This window comes from Malaclemys terrapin, chromosome 2 (genome assembly GCF_027887155.1).
Source record: "Malaclemys terrapin pileata isolate rMalTer1 chromosome 2, rMalTer1.hap1, whole genome shotgun sequence".
NCBI lineage: Eukaryota > Metazoa > Chordata > Testudines > Emydidae > Malaclemys > Malaclemys terrapin.
The window spans coordinates 253,740,644-253,758,822 of NC_071506.1; the positions used below are offsets into that span (position 1 = coordinate 253,740,644).

The following is an 18,179-nucleotide window of genomic DNA, read 5'->3' on the forward strand; positions in this document are numbered from 1 at the left end:
GGTAACGCATTCCAGTGTTTGACCACCCTCCTAGTGAAATAGTTTTTCCTGATATCCAACCTGGACCTCCCCCACTGCAACTTGAGACCATTGCTCCTTGTTCTGTCATCTGCCACCACTGAGAACAGCCGAGCTCCATCCTCTTTGGAACCCCCCTTCAGGTAGTTGAAGGCTGCTATCAAATCCCCCCTCATTCTTCTCTTCTGCAGACTAAACAATCCCAGTTCTCTCAGCCTCTCCTCATAAGTCATGTGCTCCAGACCCCTAATCATTTTTGTTGCCCTCCGCTGGACTCTTTCCAATTTTTCCACATCCTTCTTGTAGTGTGGGGACCAAAACTGGACACAGTATTCCAGATGAGGCCTCACCAATGTCGAATAAAGGGGAACGATCACGTTCCTCGATCTGCTGGCAATGCCCCTACTTATACAGCCCATATAGTTATCCTATATAGCCTGTGTCTTTTATTTTATTGCGTCGCTTTTAAATGTAATTCTGTTGCGTTTTACTATAGTCTATGTATTCTTTCTTGCTTCATTAAATACATTGAAATAACCACTTATTTCCTTAAATAGACAATTCTTTTGTTTTCGAAGAATTACTGCTTGTGTGTCCATCCTTGAGCGGAAGGCTGTATGTGTGTCCTTTTAGGGGTTAGTAAGACTAGCTTTCTTTGGGGAGCCCTCTGTGGATCTGAGACAAGCCCCCTGGTAACATCCTGGCAATTCTTTTAGGGCAACCACAACCTTGTTACCCTTTAGTTAAATTATAAGCGCTATCATAGGCTAACATAACTGAGGTCTAAAATTTTAGGGTAACAAGATCACCTCATTCTTGAACCCTCAGATCTTCCAAATAATTTAATTTACCTTAAACAGCCCAGAAAAATACTACCCTTCCATAACATTATAATTATGATATTAAAGGCTCATAATGGAAAGCAATCTCAATCTCTAAGGATGGGAAGACTAGCATCTCTACATATTTATCCATTGGATTGTTAAGTGACACACTTTCAGCAATATCTCCATTTTTTCCAGCTTTTTTTGCTAGACTTCCACTGCACAGCTGGAAAGTGGGTATGAAAGGCATCTTGATCTAATTTTAATTTATATACTGAGTTATCTTCAGGAAGAGTCCATATCCAGCTAGCAGACATTCCCTGAGGAATTACACCAGTACAAAATAAATCTTAATGCTGTCAAATGCTAAAAATTGGAAGTGGGGTGAGCTAAGCCCATAGATATCTGGGTATACAAAGAACATCCCACTTTACTCTTGGACAATTCATTCCATAGATAAATTTGCTCACCATTTAATTTAATTTCCTTAAAAAACTATTTGGCGGTTTAATGGGAAGCAATGAGGTCACCTACATAAAACTTAGTAAGGAACCATTTTGCAATACTAATCCTGTCCAGCTAAGATCTGGATTTGCTTCCTGCTTCAAATCTCCAAATACCTTATTCAAAACAGAATATAATTATATTTGAACAGTGTGTCACACCTAGTGGCGACATTAATTAAAATATTCCATGATTAAAACTATGTCAGGCAAATTTTAAACTTATCTAGAAACAACTAATCAAGACACAGCACTAAGAGGATGGATTTGGGGAGGTTAATGTGACAGCCTGACTGAACTCTATTTTCTCTAGGACACAAATTAATGCATAAATAGGTATGTGGGTCAGAGCTAGAAATGCCAGCAAATTACCTACTGATAGAACCATGCAGAGCTCCATTTCTCTTGACAAACCTGGTCAAAATTTCACACAGCAGTTCAGAAAGAACCACGCCTACAGTGAGAAAGCAGGTAGTGTTGCCTAGTTCCCCCACACCAGTTTGAAGGCTTGAGCTCTGACCCCACTCATTTTCTCTTGCTTCAGCTGCTCTTCATCAGGATGAACAGCTGACTTTAAGGTCTTTGGCCCAAGAAGGTGGGCGTAGTGAATAGCCAGCTTTCTCTGCTGCTGCTTGCCTCTGAAACGGATGTTGTAAAACTTCCTGCAGGAGATGAACCTAGAAACAATTAAAATTCAGAAGCCGTTCCACACAAAATTGTTTTGCAGATTCCCTGGGGCAAAACATACTAAGCGTTGAACTCACTCAGGGAATTACTCCTCTAAGTGTTTATTACTACCACTATTGGAGGGCAGTACTGGTCAAAAGTGTTATGAACACAACACTCATTTCATTAGCTCCATAAATGTAATTAGTACGTAAGTAGACAGTTTTACCTCTGAAAAGTCATTCATTTTAGCTTTTCGTACTGCTGATTCTGCCATCCAATTCCTAAGTACATATCTAGGATTGATAGCTGAAATCAAAGGAAAATCCAGTTGAATTTGGTTATAAAAAGTTGAATACATACTATATAAAAGCAACCCATATTTCTTGAATATTTTAATTGAAAGGTCACTTAAAAGGTTTAGTACACAATTAAAAAAAAAACAAACAAAAAACAAAACAAAAAACCAGTGACATAACAGGAAAAGAAAAGAATTAATTAGCCATATTTTTACATATAATGATGCCACAGTACCATTGTTCTTCTTTTGTAAGTATTTTTTATTACTAAACAAATATTTAGATGTTTTTTATTTTTAATGGGGGTTTGAAATATGTTAGAAAAATTAACTTAATGTGAAGTGTGTACTTGACCAATTTGTAAGCAACCAGGCTACAAACAGAGAGAAAAGGGTGGTATTAAATACTATGATGCAAAGAAGATTTCTCAGTGCGGATCACTAATTCACTTTTCACTAGTGGTTAGCATATTGAAATCTAGATTTTTGGAGTCAAGTGAGGGGGTGATTCTGCATAAATGATCCTTTATGGGCTAATATATTTGGGGGGAAAATATTTATTTAGATTTAAAACTATAAAAAAGATGCCTACTCCAAGGTCTTAGGTGCCTTTACACCTTCAATAATTATGAAATACAATGAAATTCCAGCAGTACTGAAATAATCATTCCACCCAGACTCTTTCCACCCCTTTACCATTGAGGGATGCACACCCTCAGCCTTCTCTAAAAGCCCAGTGAAACAGGTTTCTTTTGCTGTGTGGTGCTGTGTGCCCAGGAGGCTGCCAAATTTTGACTATTTCAGAGCAAGGGAGGAGGCAGGGGAAGCAAGTTCTAGAGTCCTGGAGCCTTCTCAGAGAACGCCCTCCCAACTGCTCTCCTCCCTTTTATAGTGAGGGGGATCCAGTTCGGGTGCCTCTGCTGACTGCACAAGTAAGGACACAAATTGCCATTGTCAATGTATTATTAAGGGTTATAATATTTATTATTATAATAAATCATGATATAGCTTAATGACAAAAGGGCTGAATAATATTAATGAGAATAAAATTATACTTAGACATTAGTTTCTGAATTTTTCTTGAGGTTCACACATCAAGATGCTGACCAGAGAAGCTTTCAAAGCTTTATGTAGCAATTATTTCAACCTACACTTTTGGTTTGTGATTCTTGTAAGTCCTTCCTGTGCTTTAGACAGTTCTGTTCTTACTGTGGGTAAATAAAACCATCTTTTGCTTTCCACTGTTGTCATATTGCTATGAACCAAGAAATTGAATAAAGGCAAAGGGGAGGATAAGAAGCCTAAGATAGTTAAAATTCTAAACATGCCACATTAAAATAGGGCATAAGTGGGCTCAGGAATCAGCACTCTGTCCTGAACAGCTTCAAACAACTCAGCAAATGGAAGCATCATAATCATAAAAACAGCTTTTTTCCAAAACCTGTTGGAAGCATCCATGAGAGCCACATTTCTTCTCGGACAAGTTTCAGGCTGTTTATATCTAATAAGGGGCAGTCCAATGGACTCTGAAAATGAGACTGCTGAATTATTAGTTCACCATTACTCTTCAGAAGGAACAAATGATAGACTACAAAGGAGTTTATCCTGCATCTTGGGATCAAGGAAAATTCTTATAAGCAAACAGACTTTAATTCTCAAATTCCTGGCTGATATCACTCAGACAAGCCCTAATTTTCCTCTGTAATTAAAGCATGGCCTTCTGGGTCAGTATGTTTTTTTTCAATTAATGACCAAAAGAATATCTACCGATTAAATCTGTTTCTTAAACCTGTTAAACTCCCAGTATAAATCTTTACATGACACAGGAGCAGTGTATTTTCCCATGTCAGTACCTGACTATTCCTTTATATGAGATCAATCAGCAGTACCAGATGCACTATAAGCCTTAGCCTTGGCATGAAGGGTCTATGGTTTTTGCTCACACAACTAAGGCTCATTTGTTCCAATCATTTTGAAAGGGGAGATGTTCTAGTACAGGAGTTCTCAATCTTTTTCTTTCTGAGGCCCCACCCAACATGCTATAAAATCTTCATGGCCCAACTGTGCCACGACAATTCTTTTTCTGCATATTCAGTAGATTAAAAGCCAGGGCTTGCGTTAGGGGGTAGCGAGCAGGGCAATTGTCCAGGGCTCCATGCCACAGGGGGCCCCGCAAAGCTAAGTTGCTCAGGCTTTGGCTTCAGCGCCGGGTGGTGGGGCTCGGGGCCTCAGGCTTCTGCCCCACATGGTGGGGCTTGAACTTTCCGCCCTGGGCTCCAGCAAATCTCATACCCCCTGAAACCTACTCACAGCCCCCCACGGGGCCCCGGACCCCTGTTTGAGAACTGCTGTTCTAGTAGATGTCCCAGTAGTTTTAGTGTGAATAACACTTGTTTCAAGCCATAGAAAATGTTTAAAGAATAAAAAATATTTCTGAGGGGGAAAAAAAATATGTAACCTTCTAAAATATGCTTTGAAATAGTCCTATGGCATATTGTTCGAGGGGGAAAAAACAGACAAAATACCATTGATAAAATCCTGAACCCTCAAATCATCTCTCAACTTGTCCCTCATTATGTTCCTTATTTCAGATTAAAATTTAACTCTTCTCCACATAATGCCATTTTCTTCTGTCCTTTGTAAACAAAAGCACTGATACTATGGAATGCTTTTGTTTGCTTGCAAATGTATACCTTGTAGGCAGCAGGTCAGCACCTAAGAATTCACATCAGAGAGAGACTATGGCCCTGATCCTGCAAAGAGATTCATGGGGTTCACCCTTACAGTAGAACTGCATTCACTTTTGATGGTTTCCTTTGCAGAATTAGGGCCTAGGACAGGTAATACTTCTCTGGTAATATGCACAATTTATAAAAAGCACAACAAATCCAGCTAATAGCTAGTATTTCTTCAAGTTCTAACTGCCTATGCAGTAGGTTAAATAGAACTTGTATGACTACGCAGTGACTCATAATTCTATTACATTTCTTACTTTGGGAATTGGACATTGGCAGTTTGAAGCAACAAGACTCATTATAGGCAACACAGCAGAAGAGGTTGATACTTTACGTTATTTAGAAAGGAGAGTGAGCTATACAACTGAGTTGGGACTCTGGTTTTGAACTCTGAGCTCTAAAGGCTCCCCAAGCCAAAGCAGCAATGCTGCAGAGGTGAAGCTCTCCTTCAGAGTGAAAGTGCAGTCTGAAATCTCAGGCACTGCATTTCGTGAACCAGCCTCAAAATGATTTTCACCCCACAAATAAACACATTGTTAGACAGAGATAATACTGATACTAAAATGTACATTTCATCAGTGTGTTCAGGTAAGTCTCAACTACCGTTTTCCTTAAGACTTAAAAATATATAGTTATTAACAACATTCCTTCCGGACAGTATTTTTTTATTTTAACAAGATAGTACTACTCTGTATGCATTCAGTGCTTTTCATCCATTAGAACAATCATCAAATAAGCCTAACACTCTCCCAGTGAGATTGGTTTCTTCATTTTATGGATAGAGAAACTGAGGCACAGAGTGGAGAAATAATTTGCCCAATATTCTAAAGCAACTCAGTGGTAGGGCCAGGAATAGAATTCAGCCATGCCAATATCCAGAATCCTACCTTAACCATTAAAGCTCTGCCTCCCTCCAGTGCAATGGGATCTACTTTGTCCGAGCATTTGATCTAATCCATTATATTGCTTTTCGGGAATAAACTAAAAATATAGTAACAATATCAAAGAATACTGCAACAGATGGGAAAATAACATGACTCACACTAAAATGACAACTCACATTGAAACAAGGACTCTCAGTACCAGGAGGCAATACAAATTCTATTAAATAATATTAGTCCCAAGCACATATATCCTGAACAATAGCAAACTGACAAGTTTGACAGTGGATTATCTCTTCTGTATAGAAAAAAATGTTAAGAATTAAAGTTAAATACAGCGGACCCTCGCTTGAACACGCGTCTGTATAGCGCGATTTCGCTTATAGCGCAGGACCGCGCATGGATCCCTAATTTAATTAATTACATTGGGATCCATGGTAACGTGGTCTCTGCGCATGGATCCAAAACCCTGCGTTCAAGCGGGGGTCAAGTGTGGTATTAATCAAGGAGTTCTGAAGGAATTTAAGAATGAAGTGGGTGAGCTGCCAACAAAAATGTGCAATCTTTTACTAAAATCAGCTTTTATACCAGAGAATGGGAAGGGAGCAGATATTATACTGATCTTTAAAGAAGTTAAGGGGGAGGTTTTGGGAATTTTACGTCAGCAAGCCCTTACTTTAGTATCAGGTAAATTGATTGGAATGACATTAAGAAGATAATTATAAAAGAACTAGATGAACTGGATATGAAAGGAACAAACCAGCACAGCTTCTGTGAAGAAAAATTGTGCCTCTCTGACCTACTTGAATTCTTTGAGCTGGTCTATGAAACTGAATAAAAGAACATGATAGAATGTATTTGGACTTTCAAAAATTCTTTGACAAACTCTGTAATAAAAGGCTGTTAAAAAGCTAAGCAGTCATAGAGTGAAAGATAAAGTATAATCAGAGATTAGAAACTGGCTATTTGAGAGAAACGAACACTAGGAATAGATGGTTAATTTTCAACATGACCCAAGGTTATGTAGTAGGACCAGTGAAGTTTAAATCATTTATTAATGATCTGGAAAAGGGGGTGAACAGTGAGATGGCAACATTTGCTGATTACGCAAAATTATTTAGGTAATTCAAGACTAGAGATGACAGTGAGGAAATTCAAAGGGATCTAACCAAGCTAGATGAATGCACACACCTGATAGATGAAATTTGACATGGACACATGTAAAGTAATGCACAGTTGACTAATTTGAGTAGGATATTGATAATCTAGGTGTTGCAATTTATATCATCAGAGAACAAGAATTGTAGGTAAGCACTTCTCTTTTGTACCCATGGCATCTATTGTAATAAACCACCACAGATACTCAAAAGCGCTACATGTAAACTATATAAACACAGGTGGGGGGTATAAGAGGCTTCAGGAGGCAAGAAATGCCAGATGTGGTGCACCTCCCTTTGGAAGCACACTGGCCCACTGCCTTTGGAGTGCTGGATGCTCCCGAGAAGTGGGGAGGCCACCAGCGCCCAGACCACGGCCCCACTTGCACTTTGCCTCTTCCCCTGTAGCCCCGCCCGTGCTGTGCCTCTTCCCCCCGAGGCCCTGCCCTTGCTCCCCTTCTTCCTCCAAGGCTCCCCACTCACTGCTCGCTCCCTCCACCCCCTCCACCGCACCTGCCATTGCTCACCCTTAAAACAGTAGCGAGTGGAAAGGAGCGAGTGGCGGGGGCTCAGGGGAGAGGGCGGAGAGGAATAAGTGGTGGGTGCCTCAGAGGAGGGGATGGAGGGAGTGAGCAGTGGGTGAGGGGCCTTGAAGGAAGAGGGGGAGCAAGGGTGGGGCCTCAGGGGAAGAGGCAGAGCAGGGGCAGGAAGAGGCGGAATGGGGTGTTGGGGAAGAGCCCAAGTGGGAGCAGGGTCCTGGGGCAGAGAGAGGGTGGGGCATGGGCGGAGCCGGGCCATGGTCCAGGCACTGGTGGCCCCTCCTACTTCTAGGGAGCTTCTGGTGCTCGCGCCCAGCCTCCCAAAATGCCTATGTGAATAAACAGTAAAAGATAAAAAAATCAGAATAAAAAAATGCACTATAATAAGCTGCAACAAGCATGTTGCATGATAGGAACCTACAGCTACCTATCTATATACTATATTAAATGTGCCTATTGCCATAGCGTCTAAGTCAGTGATACTCAGACCTCAGTGCAATATTATTGCCTGCTATTTAACATTAATCTTCCACATGTAAAATGATAAGAACTATCCCTTAAAATGGATAAAACTTCAGCTAGAACATGGGGATCCAAAATACGAAGGTCAAAATAATCATGGTCAACACCCCAGTAGTAGTGGGAATTTGTGCCACACCTAGTTTTTTAAAATGATTGATAAACTACAATCTAATTTCCTTCTATTTTTCACTGGAATCAATAAAAGCTTTTGAAAAAAGTACCTGATCAATATCTCACAAAGGACTATGGCTACCTGCTGCAAATGCAATTACACATATGAATAGAACTTTCATCCAACAGCTCCCAAAGTAGCATGGTAACTAAGGATGAAGCCTACAATACTTTTGGTGCAAAGTAAGATCTGATCCCCTATTGACTGTGCACCATCTGTGCCTCGAGACTTTCAGTAGTTCAAGGTCTTCTATAGGCAAACTTTTCACAGATTTCGCAGAATTTACTGTGGAGCCACAAAATGGCCAGGCAAAATCTCTCTCTAAAGAAGGATCTCAGGATCTGGCTCTCAATATGTAACAAAATAGCTGAAAACGCAGCACTAACAACAGTGGATAATGTCAAAAAAACATTTCTCCCACAGGGCTTGATCACGCATACAATGTATAATGTGCCTAAATAAATCAATGGTTGTCATATTTAGTAATTGTGATGCTCATAACTTTAACATTATTAAGTGTTAACATTTAAAAAAAGCCCTTCCTTTGCTAGTGAAAGCCAGCAGAGAACAACTATGCCCACTACTAATGGAAATAGTCAAAGCCTCCTCCAGGGAAGCATACCAACCACACACTTTCAAAAACACAAAGTTCTCCCAATCCTCAAGAAGCCATCATTTGACTCTGAAGACCTCTCCAACTATTGGCCCCTCTCTAACTTCCCATTCATGAACAAAATAGTAACCACCAAGCTCCAACACATGACATCAGCTAACATGCTGGATGCCTTCCAAGGGCTCAGACCAGGGCACAACACAGAGACAGCTCTAGTGGCACTAAAAGACAACCTTCTTATGGCCACAGACACAGGTAAGATCTCCAGGCTCATGCTGCTGGAACTCTCTGTAGCTTTTGACACAGTGGGCCATGTGGTATTGTTAACCAGCCTACATGACATAGGAGGGATAGATGGTCAAGCACTACAAAAACAACAAGGAGTCTGGTGGCACCTTAAAGACTAAGATTTATTTGGGCATAAGCTTTCGTGGGTAAAAACCTCACTTCTTCAGATGCATAGAGACATGCATCTATGCATCTGAAGAAGTGAGGTTTTTACCCACGAAAGCTTATGCCCAAATAAATCTGTTAGTCTTTAAGGTGCCACCAGACTCCTTGTTGTTTTTGTAGATACAGACTAACACGGCTACCCCCGATTCTCAAGCACTACAGTGGCTCCAATCATTCCTCTCCAGCAGAACTCGAAGAGTGGTGATGATTAACTGCTCCTCTCCAAAGACCCTCACCTCCCTTCCTGCAGGGATCCATACTATTCCTTCTTCTTTTCAATATCTTCCAGACAACCAGCAGAGATAGTGAGGCGTCCTGGGCTCAGCTGTGAACTATATAGCTCATTCTCATCTGATGCAATCACCACCACTATTATGATAACACAATGCCAGCAAGTCATCAGCTCTTGGGTGAAGAGCAGCTGGCTCAAGGCAAGACCGATGTGATGCTAGTTGGAGAAGGAAATGCGTTGAATGCTAGCCAAGACAGTGTTTCCACCTTCCACTCATAGCATACTACCCCCATTTACCAAATTAGTGTCAAGCCTCAGGATTCAGTTTGACTTTTCACTAAGCGTGGATGACCTGATAGCATCAGCATCTAAAACTACCTTCTTTTACTTCCAGCTTGCAATGAAATGTGGCTCTTTCCTTGAGGATAAGGACTTGGCCACAGTGATTCATGCACTTGTCTCCTTCAGGATGGATTACTGTAATTTACTGTATCTGAAGCAGAATGTGGAAACAATGCATAAGCTCCAGCTGATACATAATACAGCTGCACAACTACTCCACAGGGTAGGCCATCATGAGTACATCAGGCCTATGATCAAATCCCTCCACTGGCTCCCAAACAGTTTCTGATATCAGTTTAGTGCTTTGGTCCTAATCCTCAAAGCAGTTAATGTAGCTGGGGCCTGATCTATTAAAGACTGAATTTTGACCTATTATAATAACTGATGCAACAGTGGTACAGCTCTGGAACAAGGTAGATCACAAAGGCCAGGACACAGTGCATAAGAGTTGAGGAGATATGGCTACTGAATAGAGATTCAGAGGAGATTAGGCAAATCCAGAGTCCGATTGTCTTTAGGAAATGCTGCAAAACCTTCCTCTTTGAAAAGGTCTTTCCACCATATGACATTCACAACACTGAACCACCCTCTTCTACGAAAAAAAGGTAAGTTAATAAAGTCTAAACAATCAGAACCACAAACCCTACCCCTAGTAGAGATTTTACCTTGAAAAGGAAAAAGTGATAAAGACTCCATGAAGTCCACTACAGATTTTGTTATTGCTAATGATTTTACACAGATGTCGCTCAGATATATTACTCCTGGGGGAATTCTGCGCCACTGCGCATGTGCAGAATTCATGTCCCCCTGCACATTTTTTTCTCTGCAAAATATAGATTCCGATGAAGATGTGCTGCAGTTACCCCTTTCATCCACCAGGGGTTGCTGTGGCTCCAGAAGAGAGAGCAGACAGCCGGAGAGGCTGCATTCCTCACAGCAGGGCCAGGTGAGGAGGCTCCGGACAGAGTGGGGCACACAGAGCTGCTAGGCAGTCACAGACTGGGATTTAGAAGGGCTAGTAGGGGGGAGGGGAGCAACTCAGGAGCTAGTGAAGTGACAATGTTGAGCCAAGGGCTGAATGGGAGGTGGGCTGCACAGCCACAAGGGGACAGGGGGTATAGGGCTGGGTGAGGGAGGCTGCAGGACACATGTGGCAGGGGGTAGGGGAGTGTAGAGACACAAAGGGATACGGGGTACAGGGACACACAGGGACGGGGCAGATGTACCTGACTGAATAGCAGAAGCTAGGATCAGCCAGGGTCTGCATGGGGGAAGCTCCCCAATTGCCTAACAATTCCTCCCCCACCCAAAAAAACCTTTTCCATACTTCTCTCACCCACACCCAACAACCCTCCGGGTTCACGCCCAGGCTCCTTCCCTCTCCCTCAGCTCCTCCAAGCCCTCAAGCCTTTGCACTGCTTCTGAGGAGTGCAGGAAATGCGTTTCTGTATTGTAGTTTAAATGCATTACACAAAGTTCTGTATTAATATGCCTAGCAAGGAATCTATTTGTCAGAAACACATTTCCTGAATCTTTTTTTTTTTTGTCTCTATTGTTACAGACATACTTCCTGACAGATATTTTGAAATAAATTACCGAAATAATTGAAACTGGTCTGATTATATGTTATTTTTACAAATAAAATATGTATAATTTTGCAGAATTTTAAAGTATGTGCAGAATTTTTAATTTTTGGAGCAAAATTCCCCCAGGAGTAATATATGATGACAAGCAGCAGTATAAAACTATGCTAAGATAAGAAATGATTATATGATTTTAATAACTGCATGTTGATTAGGAAATAATAAAGTTTTGTCAGTATTGCGATGTCATCTTTAAACAATGCGTAAATGAGATTTCAATATTATGTACACAACAGAAATTGATCTTTTGATATAAAACGGTATTGTAGTTATAATAACGTTAAATGCAAGTCTAGTGAGAAAGAGTGATGAGTGTGGTCTAGTGATTATCAGGAGCTGCGAGCCAGGATTTCTGGGGTCAATTATCAACTCCACCCATTGATTCATTCTGGAGCTTTGAGCTAGTCATTTAAATTATGTGCCTCAGTTTCCCCCATGTGATGTGGATAATCACAATTATAATAACTAATAACATCTACCCTATCTCACAAGTGAAGCTTGATGATTATTAATGTACTTGTAAAATGATTTGAGATCCTTATATAAAAGGGGCTATAGTAGCAGTAGTGGTAAAAGTACTGATATTTCTGAAAGAAATACTATTTTCCCTAAGAGTTAAGATTTCATACAGATATTGTAAATCCCACTTATAATGCTCTGATGTAGATTTACTTGTTGAGTTATATTTTTAGGTGCCAGTTTACCTCTCCAATATGTGTATGTGTTAGTAATAGGATTATTCTAAATCCGGGGTGACAGGAGCACTGAGTCTAGCTATCAGAATCAAAGTAAAGTCCACTATTTGATATCTCAGATATAAGGCTAGATTCTCTTAGGCTGCATTTGCTTCTACCTGCCAGGGTTGAATTTCACCCAGAGGACAGTTCAAGTTCCTTGCTGGTGCAGAGATGTGCAATTTAGTCCTCTCTCTGAACCAGCAGAAGCGATTTCAGTCCATTATCTCAATCAGTGGTAAACTTTCAATCCTACCAGTCAATTTATATTCAGAAGGCTGCCCCCACAATGGAAAGGGTTAGAGACACCAGATTTTTAAATGAAAACTTAAATTAGTCTTGGTTTTCAGGGAATGTAAAAACCAGAGGAAGTGTGGATTCCACCCACATCCATGGTCCCAAAAGCCAGCTATGAGCATTTCTAATTTCTACTTTATTTTATGGAGACTGTTGCGGGAAAGGGATAAAAACAAGTTTTAAAAAACAGAATGTTTTTTGTTTTAACATGTTCAAAGCTTTTTTGTATGAAAATGGCAACAGGTTTGGTACTGCATTTTAATACTTGCTCAACAGAAAAAATGGTGCAGAAAAGTAAATTGTACTTCACAAGTTTTAGATAAGCATTCATAGAGAAGTATATTTGGCTTTAATCAAATAATGAAATGCAGAACAATGTGATGTATCTTGACCTTTGAAAGATTAGAAACATCGATTAATAATGTTTGTTCATGAATATCTTTCACCTAGATTAAACTGCCACAGCAACAGGATGAGATTAGTTGTTCACATTCTAAGTAATTATGAAGAGATTCAGTTACTTTAAATTAAAGTAACAAACTGTGATAATTTACACAAGGAAGAAGTCTGAAGAGGATGTGTGGATCATTTTAATTTAATTAATGTAAATGCAGTACAGAAGGAGTGAAAACAGTAACTGTTGAAGGAATAAAGCTTCATTTTAAGCCATGAACTTCATGACCATTTGTTCAATTGAAGTATGTATATACAGTTCTGTCAGGATACGTTTAGCCAGATTCTGATCTCAATTACACTGGTATAAATCTGAAGTAATTCTATCAAAGTTTAACAGAATTACTCCAAATATGCAGTAGTGTAATTAAGACCAAAATCTGACCCTTGTTTCCTTTTCTTCATAAAAATATGGTACTTTTTAGTGCTCCTGAAAGAAGGGGTTGATAGCCTTGAAGAACCATGTTTTGTGCAGCGAGGCACCACGTACAAGTGTGATAGTGCTTTTGAGTTGTTTGGGGATTTTGTTTGGAAAATGAAACAAATACAATTGCCATGAAATACAATTACCCATTCTCTCTCCTCAGACAAAAAAAGCTGTACCTGGCACAGTACCCTAACAGTCACAGACTCAGGCTCTGTATAACCTGCAGGAAAGCAAATGTACATATTTCTATTCCCAGTGGACAATTCTGATACTTTCTTCAGACCATTGACATGTCACAACCACAGTAATTATTTAATTGAATACCTAGTGCATGGATAGCATAATTCTGTGAATGAACTGTTACCTAACGATTTCCAATTGCCTGAAAAGTTCTAAATTCTTCAATTGATTTACTTACCTGTCATTCTTTTTCTTCTTGTACTGTCTGAATCACCCATGTTACTATATGTGGAAAATAAAAAAAAAAATATTACATGAATTTTGTGCACTTTAACTTCTCTTGATGATACCACATTTCCCTCTTTTCCCTTTCATTATAGTTTCCTATCCTACTGTAAATAGAAAAAAATCAATAATTCCATTAGTTGAACAGCAAGAATTAAACAAACCTAACTGGCATATCTATTTTCCCTTTTATCTCTCTCCTAACATTTTCCCAAGACATCATTCAGAAAGTATTCATTCTACATTTGTTTAGTACATATACTCCCTCAAGGTTTCTCAGAAGATAATGCATCCAGTACAAAGTGGCTGAGTTTCATTCCTGTACTGAATATATTCTAAATGCATTCCATTTGACACTATTGACCTAATTTCCTAAACTGCATATGATCAAATGCAAATGACAAATACTTATTCACTGGCACAAATGCCAAATTACAAATCTTATTGGAGATTTACCAATATCTCAGATTTGTAGCTGCAGCTCTGACAAATTAGGCACATAATTTTGCCATGCATTTGTGGGGTTTACTTACTTTTTAAAATATTTTGTTCTCCTTCCATTGAAGTTAATAGGAGTTTTGCCATTGTTTTCAATGGAAGCAGGATTAACCCCCTAAGTGCAATTACACTCTGAAAAGTGACTATGTGAAAATCGCATTTTCTTTCTCTGCAGATTTGCTCCTCATGTACATTTGCTCCCTGAGAATTGTATCTTTAAAGAGAATGAGAATTGTCGTGAGTTTAAAAATGTTTGATTTCTCTTGTTACCACTATCAGCCCTGCAAAGTCAACACAACTATGTAAGAGCAAACAGGGTTCTTTTTTGGCTTATGAAACAACAGAATTTTAGCTGGTTCCAACTGTGAAGCAGACACCTATGCAATCCACTGTCTTTCAATTACACATTGAGTCACATCTGTGCAGTCCCCTAAGTCCAAGGCAACAGGGTTGCAGAAGTGTATATGAGAAGAGCACCTGACCAGAAGCATATAGATTACTAGTGAGAGAACACAGCTTGACTTTCAAATCCCAGACTGAGTTTGCTGGGTTGTCAGTTTAAAAAACAACCATAATTGTAAAGTGAGTAAATATCCTATGGGGTCACTGAAGGACATTTCAGTGCTGAACTCCATAACGTCATTTTTACAAAGTTGTGTTTCAGAATAGACCAGATTGTAATTAGATAGAATAAATATACATTCCAGCCATGCAATTATCATGGCAGCTAGCGAGATCTCCATTCACATAGGGAAAAATGGCATGTAAAAGTATGCCCAGGAGCAATATATAGAATTGGCTGAAGACCATGCAATATCTGACCCAGACCAGGATAAGATTAAGTTTACCCCACCTAAATTCCACTGGCAAACATACTCTTGTTATTTTTAATTTGAAACTGTATTTATCTTACCATCCTAATCTCAAGAGGTATATAGTAACCCAGTCTGAAAAGAACTTGTGTTTAGCAAGGTCCTGCAGAGCCCAGAATTCCTAAATTAAAAAATACCGTTAATGATAGGTACACACTGCAGGTTGTTACTTATAAATCTGTTCACTTTGTTCATTGCTTGTAAAAAATTCTAGGACATAAGCAGGGCAGGAAGAAGCCACAGTGCTTGGCACTTAACTTTTCTTTAGTGTGCTTGCTTTGTGGTTCATGCTAACCCAGAGAGATGCTACAAGGATATCCGTGCTACCTGTGTCTGAGCTTTGTGTGCCTCAAGTGAGGCCCCTTTATAAATCACTTCTTTTACAGAAAATACACAGCTATTTACAAATATTTGTGAGAGGGAAGGAAAATGAATGGGAAAAGAGGTGGTAGACAAAGAAAAGAAGAGAGGAAACTGGGAAGGAAAGGGAGGAGAAAGAAGTCTGATAAAGGAGCAAGATGAGAAAGCAGACTCAGGGCAGCCACAAATCAGGTTTCACAAGCTGGTGAAACTGTGTTTACAGTTGCTTTGCGTTGTCTGTGTGGGACAAAAAAAGCCAGCAAAAATGGATAAACATTACAGAAGAAGTCTAAGAGGAAACAGGCACAGATATGCATAAAGAGATACACCACAGTACACGAGAGAAGGAAACGAAGAGTGAAACAAAGAAAGGGACGTGAGAAGAAAGAAAAACAAGGGAGTCAGGGAAAGTAACTGGGTAGAAGGACTGGCTTGAGCAACCAGCTTGTGGATAGGAGGAGAATGTGGAAGTCCAGTATTCCTATGTGTGGATATGAGGATAAATGGCTTTAGCAGGAGAAAAGAGATACTCCTAGTTGAGAATACAATGGTGTTAAATTGCTGTTCTTGCAATATTCCTGCTGGGTTTTGGCATGTGTTTATATGTGCATCTGGAGAGAGATATGCGAGTGGTCTGCTGATTTGTAAGAACATACCTTGCCACTGGCAAAGCATTCTTGCATAGATAAAACTATCTGTTTTGCATGCATATGAATCTTTTAAACAGCATAAAATTACATCTGGTATTTCAAACAAGGTTTGGGGGATCAGAATTACTGGGTTAAATTATTTTCTACCTTGAACAGAACACTTTCTCCTAGACAAGCCTAAATTGACATGCTTGAAACAGTCTGTTCAGCTACTCAAACAGCAACAGCCCAAATAAGGGCTGCAGAAGGCCCTCGGCCTGGTGAAGGGGTGTGATTACTACACAAGGAAAGGAATGATCATCCAGCATTAGGGTGTTGGCCTAGGATTTACTGCCACAGATTTCCTAGGTCACCTTGAGCAAGACATTTAATCTCTCTGTCCCCCAGTTAAATGGGGATTATAGCACTTCCCTACCTTACAAGTAGGGGGTGTGAGGATAAACATATTAAAGATTGTGAGACGCTCAGACACTATGGTAATGGGGGGCATATAAGTACCTCAGAGAGACAGACACAGCTAAACTGATTCACCCGCGTGGCCCCTCACAGAAGAGGAGATGCAGTAACCAAGAACACAACTGCAGCCCACAGCTGCTATTGTAGCCTCAGGGCAACTCCACTGCATGTTTGGGAGGATTCCATCCGCTAAGAGTCAGGGAGAGGTTTTGTCTCTTACAAAGCTATTCTTGCTCTTACGTCTTTCTTCTCAGCCATCCCTTTGGTATACATGAGTCTCTCCAAAACAGTAGTACTTTGCACATCTACAGCATTTGCCATCTGAGGCTGTCAAAGAGCTTTTCAAATATTAACAAATCGAACCTCAGAGCAACCCACTGAGGCAGGTATCCTCATTTTACAGATGAGGAAACTGAAAAGCAGAGACTTTGGCTAAGATCATCTAAATGTCTGTGACATAGCTGGGAACAGAATCCACATCTCCTGATTTTCACACTCAGCCTTATGCACAAGAGCATTTTGCCTCCCACAAGGATGCATTTGTATATCTGCTAGCCTGTCCTGAGCTGGATTCAGAAGAGAAGCAAAAAAGGTCAAAAGATAAAGAGGGTCTATGAGTTTTTTGGACAAGATGAAATGTGCTCCCCACAAAGAAAAAAGTACCATAAATAGCCACAGTAATCCTTTGTAAAAAGATGTGTGTTTCCTTCCAGATTTCCAGGAGTCCCCTTTGGGGAGTCTATACTGTTTATTGTTTATTAAATTACTACTTGCTAAGCGTCCTCCACACAGTCAACACCTCAGTTAATCCTCCACTGTTGAGGACAGCATTAAATGCAATCTGTATATTTTTCTACTTCATCTTACAGTTGCTAGATTGTTTTTACCTGTTTTATTTTGTTATTTAGGCCTGGAGGTTAGGCTCAGTTGAGTTATCTGTGGGATGGGCTGGGACTATGGGCTGGACAGGGACAAAGATGTGTTCTCACGTTCTTAAGTTGTGATCAGGGCTAGTCCTAGGCCCATGTTGGGATTGGAGAGGGACCCGATGAGGGATGGGGCCATGGTGGGCCCAGGTTCAAATTAGGGCTGGCGATGGCCCATGGGCCAGTTAGCATTAGGTCTCGGAGCCAGCTAGATGGCCTAAATGAAAACAGAGATTGAGGTCATCTGGGGGGCCACGCTGGGGATGGCTCAGTGGACATGTTAAGGCTAAATTTGAGTGTGACCTGATAAGCCCTAGCTAACATTAGGTTTGGTGCCAGCACCAGGGCTAGGCTCAGAGTGAAGACTGGCTAGTAGCTCCAGGCTGGGTGCAGCCTGCTACATTGAAGTCAGGGTTACGTAAAACCCAGTGGGCCTGGGCTAG

General features: G+C 40.3%; 1 protein-coding gene across 2 annotated transcripts in view; it reads right to left on the reverse strand.

Moving 5' to 3' along the window:
- Positions 1 to 443: 443 nt before the first annotated feature.
- The window catches only part of LOC128831034 (protein adenylyltransferase SelO-like), a 47,951-nt gene continuing 30,215 nt past the window's right edge, over positions 444 to 18,179 (reverse strand). For both annotated transcript variants that reach the window (XM_054017074.1, XM_054017073.1), the window contains 4 exons: positions 15,386 to 15,465; positions 13,928 to 13,971; positions 2,241 to 2,320; positions 444 to 2,022 (listed from right to left, as the gene is read on the reverse strand). In XM_054017074.1, coding sequence (XP_053873049.1) covers positions 1,900 to 2,022; positions 2,241 to 2,320; positions 13,928 to 13,971; positions 15,386 to 15,465 — 327 coding nt within the window. In that variant the 3' untranslated portion in view covers positions 444 to 1,899. The remainder of the gene's footprint in view (positions 2,023 to 2,240; positions 2,321 to 13,927; positions 13,972 to 15,385; positions 15,466 to 18,179) is intronic.